Source organism: Equus caballus, chromosome 23 (assembly GCF_041296265.1).
Source record: "Equus caballus isolate H_3958 breed thoroughbred chromosome 23, TB-T2T, whole genome shotgun sequence".
Taxonomy (NCBI): domain Eukaryota; kingdom Metazoa; phylum Chordata; class Mammalia; order Perissodactyla; family Equidae; genus Equus; species Equus caballus.
In genome coordinates this window covers 42,454,670-42,479,317 of record NC_091706.1, presented here as the reverse complement: position 1 = coordinate 42,479,317, position 24,648 = coordinate 42,454,670, and the positions used below count along the sequence as shown (strand labels likewise).

Below are 24,648 nucleotides of genomic sequence, written 5' to 3'. Positions count from 1 at the left end.
ATGCTGCCTATTGTGGTCTTTGCCCTCTGTGGTATAATGCAACTTGCTTTTACGATCTAATAATTCTATCTAATATATTCCTGTTTTACCAGTAGTGTAAATCAAGTTTCTTTTACGACCTTATTTAATTCTGTAAATCTAATTTAATTCTTCTCCCCAGCCCTAGCCTCCTTCTTCTCGTACTAATGCTTCTTCTTTCTAATCTTATTTGCATTCATATTATCCACCCAGGTGGTACACCAATAAGAGGTAAGAGTGCTGAACTAACGTTCACAGAATGATCTTACTCATTCTCTCTGTCCTTTCATCACTCTCATCTTTGTCCTGTTCTCAAAAGCATTCCGATAATGTCCATCATCTTTATTTTTTCCCTTTGTACTGTTTGGTTATGATCGGTGACTCTCATGTTGTGAACTTTCCTTTCCTTTTTCTTTTTCTCCTTGTTTTGTTCATTTCTTTCTTTCTGAAAATGATTCTTTCAGTTGTGATATGCTTCAAAGAAAGCATATCCGGGTCTTTAGACCACAGACCAGTCACAGCGTACCATCTGTCCCTCTTTTTTTCCTTTTCTTCTTCTTCCTTTTTCCTTTTTTTCTTTTTTTTCTTCTTTTTTTCCTTTTTTTTTTGTCCAACCGGAGAAAAAAAAAAGATCATTTTTTTCTTCCTTAGCTGTTCTTGTTCTGGACCAAAGCCAAGATGGTCTGGAGAACAGTGGCAGACATGCAGAAGACAGCCTGGAACGTCTCCTTTTTGTCTTTATCTTTCAAAAGGTTTTTGCTTTTGCTCTTCAGTTCTTTTTTCTCTTTAAAGTCTTAAAAGTCAAAGAATGACTCCCCTTTCTACCCGATCCCACTCGCCTACGACCTGACAGCAATGCTTTTTTCCCCCACTTCTTTTTTTCTTGGATTACTCGCCTCTGGATTTTTGGATCTTCTGTCCTGGCTATGGAAACAAAAGGTGCTCAGTATTCTTGGTGGTATGTGATATTGCTGGTTTTTCATACTTTGCCTCAGTGTTCGTTTCTTTTATAATTCTTGTTTTGTATTTTTCTGGGGGTCTTGTGACACCACACTGCTAATCCCACTGGTGGATTTTGATGGGTGTCTTAGGGGATCCGAATCAAGGTCCTCAAGCAGTGGTTGGTTGGCTCTTACTCGCTGGCATAGGCCGTTCTTTTTAACTTTTTTAAAACCTTCTAATTCAACTACTCTTTGTTTTTCAGCAAATGTAATAAATGATTGTAAGTCGTGGCATACTGTCTTTCTTTTCTTAAAAATCTGCATGTCTTAAAGGGAGTTTTATTTCTTTAAGTAATATTTTCATAATATCTAATGACTAATTTTATTTTTTTTGCTTTGTGCAGCCTTTTTGTACTCGCTGCGTATTTTTGGCTTTCTTCAGCAGAAGACTTTCTTGAAAACCCGTCCTGGTTTTTTTGAGCGTGCCTATCTTTTGCGCCACTTTTGATACCAAAATGAAACAAAACAAAACCAAACCAAAAATTAATCTTTTGTTTTATTTAAAAGCCATACTTCCTTGAAGCAGTCTCACCCATCTTCATTTTATTAGTCTAGGAAATAAGAGTGTTAATTATGACTAGAAGTCTTGCTTGGGAAAAGAGAGATTGTTTTCTTATGCTAGCATTGATGATGTAAACAAAATAAATAATCTCTGTATGTTTTTCTCATCGCATCATCTTCTGTCTGTGCACCTTAGCAAGAAATTGAATCGACGTTGAGTGGACCTTCGCTTTGCAGGGCTTTTCATATTGTTAAGAGGTTTAGCTTTCTGAACCGTGAAAGCCTTCTCTTACCATCTCTTTGGCAATATATTTTATTATCCATACAGGCGCCCTTCAGATCGAACAGAGTGAAGAATCTGACCAAGGGAAATATGAGTGTGTTGCCACCAACAGCGCGGGCACTCGCTATTCTGCCCCTGCGAATTTATATGTCAGAGGTAGGAATGACATAACCCTGGTGTCTCTCCATTCAGGCTCAGGGGGAGTTGAGATACCCACAGGGTCTGTGTTGTTATGTCAGTATTTAACCAGCTGATTTGCTAATAGTTGCAGTAGCTGAAGCATTTTAGTGAATAGAGCGTTAACAATTTTTAATGTGGTGTTTAAAAAAAATTGACAACTTCTGATTAAAATCTATCCTGAGGCTTGAAGTTTGTAAGTATAGTTGCATTTGTACATTTTAATTTCTACTTTTACTGCATTGATTGAACTGTGCTTTGCATTTGTTTGAGATTTTCTTCTTTCCCTCCTTTTTTCTGTTGCTCTTTCTCTTCTATTTTCTTATGAAATTCTGAAATAATTGCTTGGTGTGCTACTAATCAGTTTTCTGTGCAACGCCAAGCATAAAGGTGTCTATGTCTTCAAGACCTCTGCTGTGGTGCTGTAAGGATAAAGCTGCTAACTTAAAAGAATAATAATAAGGTGCTACATGCAAATAGCATATTATTTTCTTCCTTATTTTTATACTTTGCTGTTTATAAACACATAGTATTGTGTGCATATGCCTACGCATATATATATATACACACTTTTTTTTTTTAATTATTGACTTTCTGAAAAGCTTAATCTTTCTATTGCCATGGAACACTGATTGCATTTTTAAAAATGATATTACTCCTTGGGAGAAGAATGAATTATGAGCATATGTATTTTCTCATAAAGTAATAGAAATAATTAAATTCTGAGCTTATAAATGGCTATACCTTTCATTGCAAAGAGAAAAAAGTATTTCTTCTTCCCCAGAATCCTCAAAGCCGGTTCCTGTAGGTTTTTTGTCCAGTGGAAACACTCTTATTCCTGGTCTACATGTCTGTGAATAACCACAAAAGGTGTGGGCGGGGATGGGGAGAGAGAAAAGATGTGAAGGCTTTAAGGTACAATAGGATGAATTTCCTTAGGAAAATACCTAGCTTGATTTTGAAATTTTTTTTTCAAGTTAATTTCATCTCCATGGGGATCTTTTTCTCTCCTGTCTTTCTCTGGAGTCTGGGGTGGGAGAATATGAAGAAACACATTTCTTCTCCAAATTCTTTGAAAGCCCCTTGATCCTTTCTCTCACAATGGTGACCTCCTTTGCTGCATGAGGCATGTGTACCTTTTCAATGGAAAAATTTCAAAATGATGCTAGCTATTGTTTCTAATACCATGTTAATCCATGAGGTACTGCTAACTTTCTCAGCTGAGGTAGGAAGGATGAACTAGAGCAAATAAAGATGTTCAAGTAGCGGTTGAAAGCCTTGATATGGCCTTTTTACTCTCTCTGTGTTTCCCTTGTTTTTCTCCTTTCCTCATTTCATTGTGTTCTGCATCAAACCCCCTACATCCCTCAGAGCTGCGAGAAGGTTGGTGTGTTTTTTACTTTTTACCCACCTTACAAAACTATTAATTAAACCAATAACAAAGAATACAAATGAAATGAATGTAGCTGCATTGTGGTCTTCTTTTGGTTAATGGTATGTTTTAGCAGAGAATGCCCTGGCCATGGCTTCCGGTGCTTGCTGGTGGTATCTAACTGTGGTGCATGATGGGAGAGAATGTACCTGGGTGCATGGTAACTGGTAACACTTAACTCTCTCAGATCCAGTGAACTTGGTCAGTGTTCCTGCTTTCCTTCCTGCTCCACTCTTCCTATCTCCTGCCCCACCTTTAATTTCTGTCTTATGAGGATGCCTGCTGCCCACAGAATGACTTTCTCAAGTTGCTCCCCTAATCCCAAGCATGAAGACTAAACTCTCCTCCATTTTTCTTGATCTGTTCTTTGACACCTCAGAGTCTCCACCGGCTCCTGCTTGCTTTGTGTAACCTGTGAACTGGCTGCAGGAGGCATGCTTAGCTCTCTCTTTACTTCTCCTATGCCTATCATTCACCTGTGAGGCCATCACAGCGAGCCCTCTCTAATCAGCAGAGGTTTATCTCAACCTTAAGTACAACCAAAAAGTTTACAGACAGAATTATTTACTTATCGTCTTCTGGGGGATATGAGGTTGTTTGTTTATTAATGTATTTATAATTAAAAAAATGACTTTATGATCCGTATTTAAGGTATGCTCCTAATGATTACCTCTTGATCTAAAATACTCATGGTGTAATGTTTTGCCAATAAAAGCCCAAGAAGAAACCTATTTGTCTCTTACCCTCTCCTTGTATCATGTCCAAGACACATGTACTTAAACACACATAAACATGCAGATTATCTAAAGCAGGAACACTGAACTGTAATTGCTTGGTAATTTTTTCTGTGTTGTGTTGTTTTAATATGACCTCTTAATGTCGTGTCCCACTGTAAGTTTTAGATCCAGTGTCCCTCGGTGTGAATGTCATAGGCATAAAAAGCTTCTTACTAGATTTTGTTGTTGTCATTTATGTTATTTTACATTAAATGTGGACTGAATGGAATCCTGAATGTGAAATAGCCAGCTCCCTTCCTGAATTTGCAATCCCTACCTTTGACAACCTAGCTTAATCTAATATCTTCTGACTTTCAACTCTATTATTCTCTAAATCCCTGTCTCAATCACTGTACTTTACCTCCTCCCTCTGTGTTTAGTTCTACCCTGTTATTTCTTCTGCTGTCATTGTTGCCTTGGATTCCAGCCATTCTCCCATTGTCCAAAGCATGGGCCTTGAGACTTCATCTTGTGCATGCCTTGCATGACCCAATCCAGTATCTCTACTGGCATTGACTTTGTTTCCTCTTCTGTGACTGTAAATCAATATGTGTATATATTTTTGTGTTTGTTTCAGTGTTAGTGTGAGGTCTTGAGGCTGCATCTACTTTGAGTCTGAAAGCAAATAAATTGCACTTTCAGTGTACTCTAGATGATGTTCTCCAGGGCTGGGATGTGATAGTGTGGCCCCACACATACATTCACATCAACTGGAAGTGCACAGCACTGAAGTTGGTTTTGATACTCAACTGAAACCTGCTGGTGACCTTCCAGCCCCCTTTTCTGCATATACATGCATGCATAGAATCATTGTTGTATGCATGCATGTATATATTTTTGTGTTTATCTTATGCATGATGTTTGTGTATTGTTAGTTTGTAGATAGTTTTTATTTTTTTGTGGGGCCCTTGTAGGTCTGAATCAACTTTTGTATGAATGTGTCTAAGATATCAGTGACTAAACTTAAGAAATCTTTTCTGTGTATACACATACCATACTTGTATGGTCTGTATTATCCACAGTTTTTCTTTGTTTTCTTTTTGGACAATCCACAATATGTTTCAATTGTTTAATTGTGTCTGTACAGTGCATGTCATGTGTTTAACAAGCCACTTTTTTTTGCCTTGTATATTTTATCATCTTCCCTTGTGTTTTGTTCCAGTTCGCCGCGTCCCACCAAGGTTCTCTATCCCACCCACTAATCATGAAATCATGCCAGGTGGAAGTGTTAATATCACCTGTGTGGCCGTGGGGTCACCAATGCCTTATGTGAAGTGGATGTTGGGGGCAGAAGATCTGACACCTGAAGATGATATGCCAATAGGAAGAAATGTCCTAGAACTCAATGATGTAAGACAGTCAGCAAATTACACCTGTGTTGCGATGTCGACACTGGGTGTCATTGAAGCAATAGCACAGATCACTGTCAAAGGTAAGCACAGAGGGTTCGGGTACACACAAGTCACCTGACTAATGCCTCTACAAAGTCTATTCTTAGAATTCTAGAATGAATCAATTCATTATTCAGTGTTTCTGTCATAGTTTAATCATATCTATGATATCATATAAGAGACACATATCTAGGTAGGCAGATTCTATTAAAAGTATCAGCAGCCTAAGCAGCAATAATCAGCAAAATGTTTAACAAGAACCTGGGCCCAGGCTACTAACCAGGCAGAATGAGGAGTGCTAGATACGGTCAACCATTATGGTAGGACTGATGCATCAGGTTTTATATTAATCCAGAACCTTACTAAGAGTCACATGATAGAAAAATACAAGTAAGTGTAAGTAAATGCTCAAAATCTCTGAAGACAAAGGGAGAAAAATGAAAAGGAAAGAACTGAGATTAATATGATCTGATTATAGATGTTTTAAACTTTTGATGGGTCCTACCATTAAAAATCAAAATGCAAGTGGCATTATATTCTGTTTTAGTTTTATCTCTCACCTTGTATAGGTGAAGTGCTCAAGACATATTCTTTTCTTAAAATAAGATTACTAAATATAACCAGACTACTTTATTCCATAGATATTTTTGAAATCAAAGAAAAAAAGTAAACATGTGAAGTTTCCAGTTGTTTTCACCCAGTGTTTATAGAACTTAAAAAGAGATTTGCCCTATAGGTCAGACTGAGGGTTACTTTAGGTTTCTACAAATGTCTGAAACTATTGCAAAATGAACACAAATGATCTTCCCTGTCTAGGAAGTAGGATCCTAAAAAATGCAACATACATGTTATAATCAGTGTCATATCTCCAATCAAGCATATGTATCAAATATATGTCCTATAAAACCAATAATGTGATATGAGAACAAAGGTGTACACCATTGTCAACATTTAATCATTTAAAATAGTAGTGTTGTATTGCATATTCTTAACTGCATTAAGCATATTTATAATTATCCATACGTTACAGACAAAAACCCCATACTGTACGGTAAATATGACTTAGAGAAGCGAATAGTCTGCCAGATATCAGTAAACACACCTTTAATTAACAATATTTTTACTTGCCTTAAAAATTCAGAAAGTGGCCGGCCCGGTGGTGCAGCAGTTAAATTCGCACGTTCCGCTTCAGTGTCCCAGGGTTCACTGGTTGGGATCCCAGATGTGGACTTACGCACCACTTGGCAAGCCAAACGGTGGCAGGCCTCCCACATATAAAGTAGAGGAAGATGGGCACGGATGTTAGCTTAGGGCCAGTCTTCATCAGCAAAAAGGGGAGGATTGGTGGTAGATGTTAGCTCAGGGCTAATCTTCCTCAAAAAAAAAAAAAAATTTAGAAAGACATCCAGGGAAAATTTGGATCACCCACTTCCTTGAAAAATGCCAGGCCAGAGTATTTAAACAAATGTCTTTTTTATTATTATTTTCAGTAAAACCCTTGGCCAAATATTATCATTCCACAGTAGAGTAATATGCAAATATTGAATCTTCTCTCTCCTAATAACCATTTCAGCTTTAAATATTTGAAGGTTTTCTGAAAACTTTCAGGAATTCAAAAGCAGGAGTCACATTAAACGAATATCTTGTTCAACTTCTTATCTTTGTTTTCCGGACTCTTGCCACTTCCCTACCAGCTGCAACTCAAAAATAAATAAATAATGCTAAAAGGTGAATCTTGAAGGCAAAAAGTGAATCAAAATGAAAAAAGGAGCTTGAGGAGAGAGAGGAGAAAGTACGGACTCACTCATTCAGTTAGTCATTTAACAGTACTTATTAAAAGCCTGCTGAGTGCCAGGCAATGTTCTAGGTCTTGGGGATACAGTAGCAATCGAGTGCAAGTTTGCTACTCTTGAAAAGCTGCCATTTTAAGGAGTATTGGACTTTTTGCCTTTATGTTGATGAGGAAAAAAGTGAACTAAGGGGCTGATTATATGAGTGTTACCTTCTGAGTTTTCTCTAAAACGTTTGCTAGTTGAATTCTCCTTTCTACCCTAATACCACTACCTTTCAGAGTCCTTGTCCAGGGTAAGACACTTAAATATGAAACGACCAATGTAGATGGTTTGTATTCCTCATTGGTAGCATTTTGAGTTGCATTCTTTGGCTGAAAGGAAAGAATTGGTTCTCTGGAAGATGGATTTAATTGCACATGTTTATCATGTAGCTATAATCTCAGATATTACTGAAGTTGAATATAGAATACATATAATGATAATAAATTACTTTAAAAAGTGGTTTGCGAATATGATTTCATTTAGTTCCTTCAGTATTGTTTTAATATTAAGTAAAAAACATGAATTTGAAATTATTCTTTCTTATCTTAAAATTCTTGCTTAGATTATTTGTAAGAAAATTATAGTAACGTTACCTATGTCATAAAACTGGAAAACAGCCTGAATGCTATTCCTCCACAGTAATGTAATGCCATTTCAATATATTCCAAATTTTATTCTTTTCAGTGTTTATTGGTATTTAATTATATCTTTATTTCTTGAAGCAAGGGACTAATTGGCCAAGCTTTGGGTCATAATAATAGTAGTAATTGCAACTAATGTTTTTTGAGGGTACCAGATACCTTCTAAGAGCATTACTGGATTAGCTCATTAATCTTCAGGCAAGTTCATGAATTACAGTTAGCCAACTGTACAACTCCAGTAATGCAGTTTTTCCCATTTTTCTCATGAGAAAACTAAAGCAAAGGGAAGTTAAGCAAAGCATGCAGGATCACATGGCTAATAAGTGGTGGATTTGGATACAAGCCCCCAAATAGAACAGTATAATGCCCTTCTAGTAAAATGAGATTTGTGTCACCTAAACATGTCTTACAGTACTTCCTGATCACTTAGAAAACTATCCTTTGCTATAACTTCATCTAATTAAATCTTCAGTTGATATATAATTCCGTTATTCCAGTTGTAGAGTTTATAGATTCTTATATAGCATCTTAGAGATGATGGATAGTCACTGCCTTTTCTTTTCTCCCCCCAAGCCTTACCCAAACCTCCAGGAACTCCTGTAGTGACTGAGAGCACAGCTACAAGCATCACACTGACATGGGACTCTGGGAACCCTGAGCCTGTCTCTTACTATATCATTCAGCATAAACCTAAAAATTCTGAGGAACCTTACAAAGAAATTGATGGGGTGGCGACCACACGCTACAGTGTCGCTGGACTAAGTCCCTACTCGGATTATGAATTCAGGGTTGTTGCTGTCAATAACATTGGGCGGGGCCCTCCCAGTGAGCCTGTGCTAACGCAGACCTCAGAGCAAGCGCCATCCAGTGCCCCAAGAGATGTCCAGGCGCGCATGTTGAGCTCAACCACCATTTTGGTACAGTGGAAGGAACCTGAGGAGCCAAATGGACAGATCCAGGGATACAGAGTTTATTATACAATGGATCCCACTCAGCACGTCAACAACTGGATGAAACACAATGTAGCTGACAGCCAAATCACTACCATTGGCAACTTAGTGCCCCAGAAAACATATTCTGTCAAAGTCCTGGCTTTTACCTCAATTGGAGATGGTCCTCTTTCAAGTGACATACAAGTTATCACTCAGACAGGAGGTAAGTCTGATTCTAGATGGGGAGTAGGGCAGGAGGGGGAGAGTTTGGTCCTAAGAGATGGGAAGGGCAAAAACATGGACCCTGAAAGACTAAAGAACAATTTTAAGCAAAAGGATGTATGTAACATCCTTACTTTTAAATTTGTATCCAAATGGCTGGAAGACTTTTCTGCGCAAGATGGATGAATGTGTCCTCCGTGTAGCATTTTGAGAATAGAAGAACCGTGCTTCTTTATACTAGCTACTCTGATAGAGTATTGTCAAAAACTTAATCTGTGAAAGATTGGATGGTTCAAGATAAGGTTAAAAATAAAACCATTTGTCAGGAGGCTTCAGATATTTAAATGGCTTATATTTGCTAGGAGGCTACTTACTTAAAAATAGTCTTCTAATGGCTTTTTGAGTTTTTTTCTTTCTGTGGCCTCAGGGGATGAAGAAAGACAGTTACCAAGATCTAAGATCAAACTTTGGGGCCTGATTCATCTATTTTACTGGGTCTTACAGTAGATGCCAAACTATTTTATAAAGAAAAACTTGGCCCTGCCAGGGGATTTTATTTTCATGAGAGGATATTATACCTCTCTGGTCTTTGATTCCAAGTGATCAGTTTTGCCTTGGGTTGGGAATATATCATAGGAGCTTTCTTCTAAACTTTGTTCTTGACTGTCTGAGAGCCATTCATTCGAAACCTTATTGTGTCGGTGCCTCGTAGACTTACATTAACCTGTGAGTGCTTTAGCAACATGCCTTTGGTTTGTGGGGAACCTACATAAGAACCATATTGTTGGAGACATTATCTATATCCATATGTGTAACTCATTGCTAATCTTGGGAATGAATTCATGAATTTTCTCAGGTATCAGAGTAGATAAACCTACGTTTAACCACTGACTTGTTCTCGTGTCATGGGCTTTCTCAGTCATGACTGTGAGTGTTTACCTCTTTGCCCTGGACTACTAGAAATCTCAGAACATGTTTACAGCCTGCCTGGCTTTATTTTATTTTCATATTACTATTTGGTTCTTAGTGGTTTGTTCATGGATTTATTATTTTCTCTAATAAATTGTATGAAAGGAAACTATAAAAATATGTTTTACCATAGTTACATTAAAAACCATTCATATTTCTTTCCTACTTGGCTTTTCCTGTTCTGCTGTATTTATTTGCTGTATTATTATGCAGAAAAACACTCTAGATTAATTTTTCCATAAAAATTTCTCACTGGAAAATGTAGAAATCTGTGAAGCTTGTGTTCTTCTGAAACACACTTCAACCCATAACAGGGATATAGATTAAATAATGGATGGGAACATTTTATAACTTCATAAGTATACATAATAATGATAGCAGCTAGTGTATGCGGGGCATTGTGCTATGACCTTTGCATATATTAATTCTTACTGCCCAATTAGGTAGATGTGGAATTATCCCATTTGCCAATAAGTAAAATAAGGATCAAAGAAGATAAAAAGATTTAGGAACTTGCTCTGGGTCATAAGGCTACTGAGTTAGACAGTTGAATTTAAATCTAGGCACCCTAGATACTTTTAAGCACCATTATCTTTCAAATTAATGATTTGCTAATATCATAGTTTTAGTGCCTGTTAAGATTTTTGTGCCTAAGTGCTCAATAAATGAATAGAGGCAGGAAACAAAGTGTACATTTATTCATGTCTTAAGAAGGCATATTTAAGAATTATATATAATTTACTTCTGAGATATGTGAGGTGGCTCTTAGATTATCCCAGTACAAAAGTACATGAAACCTGTTAGATATGAAAAAAACGTTTATCTGAAAGAAGAGGAAGAAATACCTTTTTTCATAAAAGGTCATTATGCTCGATCAAGAAATTTGGTTCTAAGTTTTCTAACCACAAATTAAAGCAAAGACATCTACAGTATTTTATAACTCACTTTTCTGATGGTGGGAGGATTTATCTGTCTGAGAAATTAAATGATTCCTGGAACTAAATTCAGCCAGAACATAAGAATCTTTGGGAATCATGAGAATCCTTGTATTCAGAACATGGAATGACAGACAGCAACGCCTTCAGTCACAGTTTATTGAAAGATATAGAACTGATGTTTAAATAGGTCATATTTTGATTTTTTATATTACCAGGGGACATAGTGTAACATAAATGATAATTCAGTGAAGGTAGTATTGTGACAGGAGCAATTGAGCTAATGTGATTCAAGGCCTATGCATTTAGAAAAATCTGGATGAATGGGTCACAGATGTATTAGAATAATTGTTCCTGATCTCTGTTTGGCTTTTTTTACATTAAGATATTTCCAAGAATGTTCCATAATAGCTGTACTTTTAATACCCATTGATTGAGAAGATATATAATGACATAATGACTTGTGCCTGCCAAGATCGATAGGCTAAGAAAACCTTCCAAAATAGCGCAATGATTTGATCTATTCTCTAGGCTTAATTAACAAAGGCCATTTGATGTTAGTGGACACCTGCCAAATACAATGATGTTAGTTCTGATATAATTAATGCTGAGCTGCTCCTTTTTCTCGTTGCTGACTATCTAATTCTTAGGATCGTTACAAGGTAAAAACATAAAACCATTTTGAAATATTCTTTTAGAGAGATTGTATAAAATTTAAGTATATGCTTATTTTCACTTCAATTTTATCTTTTCCAAACCTGCAAAAATTTACTAATCAATAATATGTATGAGTTTCTCAAGTATATTTTAATTTTCTATAGACAGAGATATGTTTTTATCTTCTATATCTGAAAAGTGTTCATTTCATTTTATTATCTTTAATCCGTTGATACTGACGTACCTATTTTTGTTTAAAATCACACTCCAAAGAAATAGTATTTAGTAACAAAATGAGTTTAAGAGTGAAGTTACCAGTTTTGATCTTATCTAACATTACTGTCACACGTATTAATGCAAATGAAGGGTTGATGTAAATTTGTATATTTCTGAAAATTAAGTAAAAATATGATCTGTTTTGTACTCAATAATATTTCTCCTTAATTGCATATGTTAGTACAATTGAAAATATTAATCTTTAAATAGTTTTAAATGTGAAAAGATTTTGGTTAAGATGATTATTTTCTAGAAGTATGAGTTAATCTTCCAAGTTTCCCATAGCTTTAACTTCTGGCATTATGGTCACTTGCAATGAGTTCTCCTTGAAAATATGTGGAATATATGGCCATTGGCAAGGGAAGAATTTATATTGTGCTGGGAAAAACCTGCACTATTAGGAAATATTCAGGAAGGTTGCCTTCTTACATAGGTTTCTTGTATAGATAATTATTATAAGGTCATAGGCTGACTTTACATTACAGAAGAAGTGTAAATAAAACTCTGATGAGGAAGTGTAATAAATTATGTCTTAAACTAATGCACTAAAATAAATGTTGCTTGATGTTTATGCTAATTGTAAGCATTCTAAATCTGTGAAATCCTAATGTGTGTCTTTTTTCTGAACTTTCTTTAGAAAACATATCTGACCTCTAATTCTTCTATGCATTTGATAGATTCTTGGGAAAGTCTACTGATTTATATGCATATACCTTAATTCTGTGGATCTTTGGAATGAAAAGAATTATATACCTTTACTAAATAAATACTATTGAGAGTATCAACTCCAAACATTTTGAAGAAGCTAATTCTACTGCAAATTCTGGGTTTTGCAAAATTGTTATAATATAAAATTATGACATTTAAAGACATTGTGCTCTAGGTTTCCAGAACTTCATCAATCATTTTATTGGTATATGTCAATACGCCTATATAAGCTAACTAGAAAAAGACATTCCAATAGCCAAAATTATGAGCCCAATTTAAACGCTTTCTCTAAATAGTTTTAGCAATGAGTAAGGGAACTCTGGATGTAAATACAACTATAATAAAATTTAACTTTTTCTTATTGATATTTAATCACAGTTGAAAGATTTGTGCAGATGCTTGTGTATTAAGTACTTATTTTGTCGATGATGTATTTGTGGCACTTACAATTCAGACTCCTTGTTTTGAATTTTGTTATGTTTGTTTTACTGCCGCTATAATTCTGGCTGTTGCTTTTATTGTCGTTGTTATCATTTATCAATAAGCTAGATAAACACATTTTAAAATACATACCGTATTGAAGTACTAGATATTTTAGCAATAATGGGTTTTCTAGTCTCTTTGGTAATATTTCATATTTATAATGTAGCTAGGTAAAATTGTTGTTTAGCCATTTAATATGTACTAACCTTTTTCTCTTTAGAGATGTTCCCTAAATTTTATTCAAATATTGATCTTCTAATATTCTCATCATTTGACATGACATGCCAGTTTTTCTTTCATTTCTTATTCATTCTCTATTGTCTGTCTTTGAGTTGCCTTCAGATATTTATAGAGAGTACCATAATGTTACTACTCGAATACTTTACATTTATCAATGGGATCGTAGTCTTATTTTAGGGAATTCATAGCTCATATTTCTGTTCTTTTGTGAACATTAAATAAGTAACCAAGAAGAAGGATTTAACATTGACACCACTTTACAGAATATAAAGATTTCTTAAATATAATTTTAAAGAAAAATTTGTATTTCTACTTTCATTTTCTCCATTCACATCTAAATTCTAAATTTGGTTTATGGTCAATATCATTACATCTCCCTTTTTAATGTAGAATGATTGCACTTAAGTTTCTGGATGGGTTCTTTTAATTGGCCCACGAGTTTCCCAGAATCTCAGATTTTCCCATAAAAGTTATATTCAGTTAATTGACGAGGGAAATGCTATAACACAGAAAAGCTCTTAAATAAAATAAAAATAAAATAGACATAGACAAGCAATAAGTAATTGAAGATAAAAGGATGCCAGTAAGTTTGAGGTGTAAAGAGTATGAGAGCATTTAAAAAATATGTATATATAAATATATATTTTTATATATTATATAATAAATATATTTTATGTATTTTTATTTTATATATCTATATATACATATGTATGTATAAATTTAGAGAGAGAAAGAGTGGGAAGAAAACACAACTATAAATGTTAATAGAACCTCTTTAGCCCCAACATTTAGTATAAAAAGCCAGTTAACAGAGGATGAAGTATTCCCTGTGTCTCTAAGTGCTACAGAGAAAATAAATATGACAGTTTAGAGTCCCCTAAAGTGTTTTCTTGTATACATAAATTATGATCATTAGGATTAATATGTTTGGGGGATAAAAAAAAATCCATTAATTTCACATCTTTTTTTCTTTTCTTTTGAATTCTCAACTTTATTGTGGTTGTTTCACCTATGACTAAATGACCATGAGGAAGCAGGATCTTTAGGTGAACCCTTAATTTCCAGAAAGTCTGAGTAGTGGCATTCTTTGGGCATTTATAAGCATAGAGCCTGATACAATAAAACGATCCTTTAGAGCACTAGTTCATATGCTAGATTTCACCTGTAGACACATTTTTTCCCCATACAGTGTTTTTCAATCAGTTTCAATTAATTTAATTAATTTCCAGTTGTTAAAAATTGAAACATTTTACCTAGAAGATTCATGAACAACTTCTGTTGAAAAATCAGAAGCTCAGACAAGACTGGGTCCACGTTCCACAAGGCAGCAGCCTTCTGGCACTGAACATTACCAGCTCTTTCAGGTGGGCCGGGCACTGGCCCATTGTCCCCAGGCTCCATGTGGTCTCGCACTCATCTAAGTGATCTGCCTGACACCTCTAGCCATTTGTGTTTCTACCACAAGTTTAAAATCTAGTAAGTTAAATTACCCTCCACACCACTTCAAAAGAAGGAGATGATGGAAGCAGGAAGGAGAACCCCTTATATATTATTTAAAGAGACCATCAAGCCGTCTGGCCGCTACTTCCTCTCTAAGAATAAAATGGACAGTACACCCTCTGAGACTTTGATGTGCCTATTTAATTCAGTATTTAGAAGGAGAGGGCTCTTAACAGAACCAAACAAAATTAGAGGATCTGTGAAGTTTGTGTCACTAAACAAAGATGAAACATTGAGACCCAGGGGGAATTTGTTCAAGACAAATTAAAAGCAAAGAAGTAAACAGTTTAAGTAAGAAAAGGTTAATTAGACTCCCAAGATGTTTTCAATCAATGTCACTTAATTTATTATTAGCATTAGGCAGGGAGGAGACACGTAACGAGGAGTTGTTATTGTGAGAAGGCCCTTCTATGTGTTCATGTCTTTAACTCTTCGCTGTACTGTATTCCAGTTTGGTTTAGGTCAGGAGTTATCAACAAGACTTTCTTCTTCCCCAGACTCGTGGAAGTTGGGAGAGAGAAAAAAGGGAATAAAACTAGAGAAAAAGAAGTGACTGCCCACATATGTTTGTGTGCGTAGTTTTAGGCTGAGAAACCCTTTCATCATCTGAACGTTAAAAGCTGGTCATAACTTCCCCAACTGATTGGTCTTGGCTGCCATTGTTGCTCCTGCTGGTGCTTTTGGTATTTTCCTATTAGAATTAATGCATTTTCCATTTGCTTTGCTTTTTTCCTGTTTATTTTTTTATTTCCCTCTATTCCTCCTTCTGTTGCTCTTGATCTTTTATCTTCTATGGTCTCTGCCCCTCAATATGAATGACTGTTGGGTCACCTACTGGGGATGTACATAAAAAAAAAAAAAATAGATACCCTGTTCAGAAGGTACGTTCCCAGAAGCATCAAATTAATGAGTATCTCAAGGCCTGTGATACAAAAAGGGAGAGAAGATGATGAATACAATTAGAAATATGAAGCACTGATTATTGGTGGCCTTAAGCATCAGTCCAGACATGAGTATGTGTGCTCGCACATGTATACACACACACACACACACACACGGACTTACAGGTTAACAGACCAGACAGAGGAATAAAATGATAATTAGGGATCCTAGAAACCTTTCTGGTAGATTTCTTTAGACTTTAATCTCTTTTTAAGTAAAAGATACTTTTTAGTCATACTACAGAGAGATGACTATGCAAGGAAAAGAAAGTAATACATTTTCTATTTCCAAAGACCTTCTTTCTTGTGAAAATAATGCTTCAAGTATTATTTAAGAAATTGATGTCATACATTAGCTACAAATTATATTATGTTTTGAATGTTTATACTCTTTTGCCAAAACACTTTAGATGTTCTTTTCCCCTCTGGTGTGAAGTACCATTCTTGTTGTTTTTTTATTAAATATACATGGAATTCTCATGTGAACTTGTGGGAATATGGACGTATGTTCATCTATAGCACTTTGAAACATGCCACAACATCAGGAGAGATGATGGAAATATTTAATGGCCAGCAAGGTGTGGGTACCAACCAATCAGAGCAGACATTGGACAAGAACAATGTACGGTTAGCTACAGTAGTAATGCCCTAAGGTCTGTTAGCCTTTGTATAATGCATGGAGGACCTAATGGAATTAGGTGTTAACTAGGAGGCTGAGATTAGTAAAACTGATTCTAATTCATTTGAGTATGGTGTTTTAAATTACATAGAGGTCCCATTTTTTGTTACATCTGATGTATACTTCTTCCAAATTGTCTATTGCTTGACTAATATGAGAATTACAGATGACCTCTGTTAAATTACTATATTTCTGATAAGTGTATTGTATAAACTTTTTAATTTGTGTAGTAATTTAGCTCTCTCTCCGTAGGGACAATATCAAGTTTATATTAGGTTTAGTGTATTCAGTCATTTAAAGTCATTTAGGGATTAGAAGTAATTATTTGTAAGTGATAGGGTTTTTTTTACTTTTTTCACCTCTTTTTTAAAACGTAGGTTGGTAAGAAAAAATGCTAAGTGATTATGGTTGCCTGTAGGTTTTGTTAATGGAGTGAAGGTGGGATTTTATAATCTTAATTGGGGATAATTTTGAAAGTTAAATGCAGTACTAGAATAAGTTCCCATTCAGTTGTAAAACAGCAGTAGCTTTTATGTATTTAGCACTCGTCGTGATTTAGGCAATATTTATTCCAAGTGCATTATATAAACCATCACATTTATCACTTACTACAATATTATACAGTAAATAATTTTATTGCTCTTAAAATTGGATTCAAGTCTGGCGTATTTGCTAATTCTACATCTTGTGTAGATACTAAACTACTCAAGGACAAGGACAGTATTCATAATATTATCCTTGTTCCTTGACGGAGGGAAAATGGGCTTTATATACACAGGTTAACTTGGACAATGGAAGGGACCTAGCTCTCCATTAAGCTGATACATGTGGACACTTTTTGAAAGGTTTAAACGGACGCACTAATGAAAGAACTTCTGAATATATTGGTAATGGTGAGCTCAGTCCTTTGTCTCCCTGTTTTTAGTACCAGGGCAGCCGCTAAACTTCAAAGCAGAACCTGAGTCTGAAACAAGTATTTTGCTCTCTTGGACACCTCCACGTTCAGACACCATCGCCAACTATGAGCTGGTCTACAAGGACGGGGAGCATGGAGAGGAGGTAGGACTGCTTCTCACCTTTGAATCATTCACTACACTGAGGCACTTCCCTATCCATGTGTACTTAACGCAAGTTCTGTTAAAAGGTCAGATGTCTATAAAGGACTTTGGTGGAAAAGGTTTCTTCATCAAAAGAGAAATGTGACTGAGAAAAACAGAAAGAGTGTTTGGGGACTTGATAATGGGAGGGGTGAGAAAACAAAAGACAGCTATTGTCCCTTTTGGAACTATGTTCTGTTTAGGTTTTCAGGCTACTTACAGAACTATCAGATTATGAAAGAATACACCCCATGAGACTTGGGAACTTCCTTTATTTCTCTTCTGCATTAAAGTACTTAAATCACTGTAGAGACATGAATTAAATGAGTTCCCAGGCTTTAAGTAGATGAATTTGTCCAAACTGGTTTCAGAGAAAGGGGCCCCTAGCAAATATTTATTTGTATGCCGAGAATTATTTGATATAAATGTTAGTAAATATAAAGTTTGAGTTTGTTATGCAAATAAAATAACAGTAGATTGTAAAAACTAGAAATTGTTGATAATTACTGAAAAGAGACACAAAAATCAAAATGACTAATATGTATATTAACGGGCATTATTCTGAGGGTTTCACATACATTAACTCACTTAATCTTTGCAACAGTGCAATGAGTCAGCCTCTGTTATTAATCTATTTCACATATAACACAATGGAAGGACAGAAAAAAGTTAATTTGCCCAAGTTTCACACTACTGAATGGCAAAGCTGGAATTTGAATCTGGGCAGTTTCTAGAATCTACGTTCTTACCCGTTAGGGTACACTGCCTCTTGGGTGCACTTTGAATAGATTATGGCAATTGGAATTAAGATACGTCTAAAATTTTCAGAACGGGAATATACAATAGTAATGAATGTGTTTCTTTTGTTATTGTGAAATCCAATAGGGAACGTTAAGACAAAAAAGTTAGTAAAACCATATGTGAAAACTTAATCCACACAAACCATTTTATTATACCTCTTAGCTTGCTTTATCTTAAAAAGATCTTCATGAAGCTGAAGAGACCCTACGTTCTAATAAGGAATCCCTTTTTTAAACACTCACTCACTAAATGAACTATTATCAATGAACTTGTGGCACATCATTTTGAGTACTATAATAAACGAATATGATACTGGAAACTTCCATTTTATTATGTCTGTTTAAATTAAGCAGAATCTCCAAAGACCAAGTTCTAAATGAGGTGCTCTTACATTTAGCTAACAAAGGCAATAGAAATTAATTGCTCAAAAAGTAACATAATTGAAATGCTGGTATAACTTAAAGTACTCATGTTACGACTATTGACGTTTTTAGTAAGACATAAATCAGCATTAAATTATTTTAAATCCTTACCACTAACCCCCTAAAAACTAATAAAAACAGAAAAGAGAGGCAGCCCTTTGAGAAGGCCATGGATGTGTGAATGTGGGCACACCTACGTTGCTTTACAGGTGTTTATTTATGGAATCCCTTTTTTTCTTGTTATTTGGTAAATCTGAAATTTCTGAAAGCTTTTGTATTTGCAAGCCAGAACCCCCCAGGGATGTTTTTCTCTAGTTTTATGTTTGAATTCCCCTTGACTGATTTCTGTTTGTGTGAACAGCAAATACTATTTGATATAAAGCCTTAAGATTATTTATGCCATTACTGGATTAAATATTAGCTTGCATTTGAAGGTTTGCTACAGGCTAACGTTCAGTCTGAGATTGATTACCTATAGACAGCTTTATTTCTGCTAAAATACAAGGCAAATTTCAAACATGAAGAGCAAGAGCTATAACATTCAATTAAAGAAACCTTATTTCAAAAGCCCTTTATGATGTTAAAAGTTATAGAAAAGTTGTATTCTTTTTTCTAGTTGTAGGCTCTATATTCACCAAGAAAGGAAGCTTTAAAATTATTTTAAGTCACCCTAAAGTAATGATATGATTTCATATAAATTATCCAGCTTTCTTCAGTAACTAACATCTGTTTTTTATCCAGTCAGACCTTGGCAATGTCAGATCTCATTTATAGCAACCTCATGTAAACTCTACACTGTTTCCTGTTGTTAATTCTGGCCGTATCTTTTTTGCTCCTACTTAGATTGCAGAAGGTCCTAGGCTATGAGCTAGCCATCTCTTCAAATGGAACTGCCCCTGCTGGGCATGTTCTACTCTCAGGGGCAGGTGTCAGTTTCCATTGGTGAGCTCTGCCACAGTGATGCACATGCCCTAAGGGTAGAACACATTCATGGGTGGTGGCCTCTCCACTTCCCTGTTACCTGCTACCTGTGGATAACTGTGTCGTCATTAGAAAGATCCCTGGCTTCTCTAATTCCAGTTGCCTTATTCATTGTAGAAACTTGCCCTTTAAACTCTGATATTTTCCTTGTGTAATTCTCCCAGTAGAGTCCTTGATACATGCTGTTGATTCTGTTTGTGGTATTTTGATAACATTATAACTCTGATGACAGAAATCTGATGTTCCAGGCAGGGTGATAAAAATGTTTGAAGGAATATTCAGGAGAATGACCAGTTCTCTTGTTACTTATCCACAGCAACGAATTACCATTGAGCCGGGGACATCGTATAGACTGCAAGGCCTGAAACCAAACAGCTTGTACTACTTCCGTCTGGCGGCGCGGTCTCCTCAAGGCCTCGGTGCTTCTACAGCGGAAATATCAGCCAGAACCATGCAGTCAAGTAGGTGTCTCTCTTTGCTTACTTTCTGCCCTCTTTTCACTAGGCGATGTTACCGGCTTTTACCCCAAACAAACCTGCTAATTAATATGCTTAATCGTCAGTAGTTTCTATGCTAGCAAGCATCCAACTTTGGGGATTGGAGTACAACCATGAGCTATGCTGGTTTCAAACGTGGTCCAAATAACAGATCCCATTCTCCCACTTCTTAAATTGAAAGACTTGCAGAGAATTTAGGAGATCTCCATGAGAAAAATGAGTGAAAGGAGTCAGATCAGGCCCCATGTTAACAAACCATAAGGCTGTCAAGCAATATTCAGGTTGAGGAGGGCTTAGCAAACTAAAGAGGAAGCAAAAGACCAAACTTTTATCCCTTTACGTTCGCAGGTTGTAACTTTACTAACAAGTGAGTCTTTATTTCACATATTTGTTCCTGCTTAGGAAAGCTCAGCTCTGTGACTAGTTTGTTATTAACTCTGCAAGTAGTACGTGTGGAAATCTGGAACATACACAGAAAATCTGTATTTGGACAAATTTAGGAACAATGGCAAAATCACAAGTACATTTGCAACCCTAAATTGTATTTTGTTTCCTCAGGTTCAATTTCTGTTTGGAACTGTTACTCTGCAGCCTAGTTGTATTTATCACAGTGGGGTTCATTGTATCCAGGGAAGATTGTTCTGCATAAAGTAGTATATAGGAGGTTGTTTTTGATGGAAAGTTTGGTGGCTTATAATACTGTTGTTTGCTTTCTCTTTATTAAAAAGTTTCTACAATTAGTCTATTAAACAACTTTTTACCTTGAATTGAACAGTTTTATGGAGATGTTTCCTTAGATTTTGTTTTTGTATTTATTTTATATGCGATTTTTGATATAGTGACATATGCAATAGATATGTATAATATGAATGCATTGAATTTTGTAAAGAGGATGTTCTATTTATTGATCTAATTTTTAGACCCATCGGCAAATATAAAATTTGTATTTTTTTAAAAGATGAATTTCTTTTCATATAAGCAAGTCTCTTATCATTTCATTTTCTACAGAAACTTGAAATCTTTCAGGGTTTTTTTGATGATAAAATTCGTATTCCTCCTCTTTCTCAAAACATAATTATTCGTATGAAAAGTATTAGGATCCTGTGGCTTAATCCATTAGTGATTAGGGATTATTCCCATAAAATTTCTTTTCTTTTAAAAACTAAAGCATGTAAATTAATGCAGTTTTGTATGTCTGCTTTGAATTCCAGGAAGGCTAATAAGTAATATTGTAGAAAATAATTCCTAAAATCAGACACTTAATTAAAAGAAATGTTACATGCTTCAATATTATATTTTGCATGGTTTACTAACTTGCCTTTTTTCATATGCACATACATACATACATACATACATACTTACATACAGAATGGACTTTTTATAAGCACATCAGAAGCCTATCTGCTCTTTATTTTATTAAAGTATAGAATAGGAGGTCAGAAGGTAGCAATGTAGTGAAAGCCAAATTAGCTTTTTAAAAAGAATTACAAATAAGTCCTTGCTGTTACGTGAACAAATCAATTTATTATGAATAATGATAATGCATATAAAATGGTTTTATAATTTTAAATATAAGAACCTGTAGTCATAATCAATAAAAATGATATTCTAGTGATTTTGCAAATTTTATTCCAAATTTACAAGACTGTCTTATGAGAATTTCCTTTTTGTAAGTACAGGGCGCTTTTCTTTTTGATTGACTCTAGTGAAGAGCACAGACGTGTAAATTCAGAAAGACTGATAATCCTGTAAACATTTGCATGCACCTGACACTACATAATATTAAGACCCACAAAGTCTAAGGAAATACTCAAAGTACATATTCAAACACAAAAATTAAGAAATGATGTACTCATTCTACCATATTGCCCTAAAAAATATGTATGTATATGTATATCTTATTCCACTTGTTTGTTCTTCTTTAGGAACACATATTATTAACTTTAGAAATGATTTCTGACAACAGTTGTGTTGTTCTTTAATTTTCCAAATAATGGTGTTTGATTAATTTGATGGAAAATAATTATTCAGAAGGTGACCAATTTATTTTAGAATGGGCAATAAGGAAGTTTATCTTTGAACTCTTATGTAAATCCTACTTGATATGAATAATTATAAGAAATGAAAAGAATTTTGCACGTAAGTCATATCTTTTCCAGATGGTTCTCAGGATTTTTTTAAAACAATTCTTTTTAATGGCTGTGTTATTGACATTTTGTAAGGGATAGGTGATTATTATTGATTTTACCAAAATTTGCTGGTGGGATGTAATTCTTCACTAGCAATGGTGTCTCAAGAAGAGTTAGAATAAAAAAAGCTGAAAGCTGATGTAGGGTAAGTACAAGTTACAGTCAGAATCAACAAGCCTGACATTATCCTCGGGTAGGTAAACCTTGAACTATGCATTTTCATCCTTTATTGATTCTGCATGCTCACTGTACATGGGCTACGATCGATGTTAGGTTAAGACTTTTCCTTAAAACTGGCCAGGCAGTCTCTGTGTTTCAGATAGTCAGAGGGAACCCTTTTACATTTGTTGGGCTTTTATTTCTTTCCTTTTTTTAAAAATTGGGATTGGCGGAAGGGCAGCTAACAGTTTAATGCAACTTTGTACACTTAAGAATCGTTTCACAAGTGAATACTGTATGTGAATCACTCTTGTTCTAGAATGTAGAAGTGAAAGCTTGAAACAGTATCTGTGAAGTATCATCAGACTCTCACGTAATAAATTTTGCACTATTTGCAGCTGTTTTCAAGTTAGATAGTCTCTATCGTAGGGCTGGGGAATACTGAGGGATTGGTTTAGAAGAAGAATTTAAATTGCAGGTAGGTAATTTTATTTGAGGCTCTATTATCTCAAGGTTTCATTTTCACATATTCCCCCCACCCATTATTTAACAATTAATTTTTGTCATTTATTCATTTTTTGGTTTATTCATATTACTAAGCCAAGGTACATAAATTTATCTTTAAAAATTTATTTTAAGTTTCAAAGCCTTATTTTTGTTTTGTTGCCCTTATTGTTCGTTTATTTATTTTTGCCTTTCTTTTGTTTTATCATTTTTTTGTTTTCCAACCACTCCTGTCCTTTCACTCAAACCCTCCTTTAACTCACTACCAAAATAAGAGCCATCAGCTCCTCCTCAAGACATTAGTTGCACCAGCCCAAGTTCCACTAGTATTTTGGTAAGTTGGCAACCTCCACCAGTGGAAAAACAGAATGGCATTATTACTGAATACTCCATCAAGTATACCGCAGTGGACGGAGAAGATGACAAACCTCATGAGATTTTGGGAATTCCTTCGGACACTACCAAATACCTTTTGGAACAGCTGGAAAAATGGACTGAGTACCGGATCACTGTGACAGCCCACACCGATGTCGGCCCCGGCCCCGAGAGCTTGTCCGTATTGATTCGAACCGATGAAGATGGTATGTTGCCTCTGCTCCGTCAGTTTGCATCCTTCTGACAGTCTTGGTCTGCTGTCTTTGATAGGCTAACAGTAATCCGTTTTTCTCTGCTCATCTTTTTTACCCAGCATCGCTATAACTGCAGTAGTTTTTGCCAAAGACCTATCTTTGCTACGGCCTGGGCATTTTTTGTTTTTTGGTTTTGTTTTTGGATCTCAACACAATAATTTGCTTCCCTTTGAAAGAACAGTTTGCTACTATGACCTTGCAATCCAGGCCCTTCTCTGTACCTTCATCTAAAGTCTTCTGCTTTTTTTTTTTTTGGCTTTTTGTAGTCACTTCTTTTACATTTTGAAGTTAACTTTTCAAAACTGCCTTGTTATCCTCTTGTTGCCTTTTTGTCTTGCATATTTCGGAGACACTGATGCTTGACCTTCAATTTTTGGCATCTGTTGTATGGAATACCTTTGATATGAGATTAAAAAAAAAGAAGAAAATCCATATAATCAAGAATCTTTTTATTCTACTAAAAAGAAACCTTTAAAAAACACACAACAGTCAACAACCAGTTTTTGTTATTATTTCAATGCTATACCTCTTTGTGCTTTAATGCTTTGAGCCTCAAAGCATCTTCCTTGGCTTTTGTACATTTTTTACATGTTTTTCTATTTCTCTGATACTCTTTTTTTCTTCCATTTTTTCTTTTTTTTTTGGCATCGGTCATGTTTTTTGATCTTTTCTTAAAAGGTAGAGCAGATTGGTTGAGCATTTTCATTGGTTGAAAATGTTTGTATTCCACAAAGGAAACATAGTGGGTCTGCCCATTTTTTTTTTTTAACCT

General features: G+C 35.2%; 1 protein-coding gene across 50 annotated transcripts in view; it reads left to right on the top strand.

The window, feature by feature from the left end:
* Positions 1 to 24,648, top strand: part of PTPRD (protein tyrosine phosphatase receptor type D) — a 2,083,106-nt gene that overhangs the window by 1,895,296 nt on the left and 163,162 nt on the right. For 23 of the 50 annotated variants that reach the window (XM_070248847.1, XM_070248845.1, XM_070248832.1 and 20 more), the window contains 7 exons: positions 232 to 249; positions 1,849 to 1,959; positions 5,351 to 5,620; positions 8,629 to 9,210; positions 17,523 to 17,656; positions 20,215 to 20,359; positions 23,523 to 23,828. In XM_070248847.1, coding sequence (XP_070104948.1) covers positions 232 to 249; positions 1,849 to 1,959; positions 5,351 to 5,620; positions 8,629 to 9,210; positions 17,523 to 17,656; positions 20,215 to 20,359; positions 23,523 to 23,828 — 1,566 coding nt within the window. The remainder of the gene's footprint in view (positions 1 to 231; positions 250 to 1,848; positions 1,960 to 5,350; positions 5,621 to 8,628; positions 9,211 to 17,522; positions 17,657 to 20,214; positions 20,360 to 23,522; positions 23,829 to 24,648) is intronic. The other 27 variants (XM_070248848.1, XM_070248834.1, XM_070248849.1 and 24 more) reach the window with 3 other exon arrangements.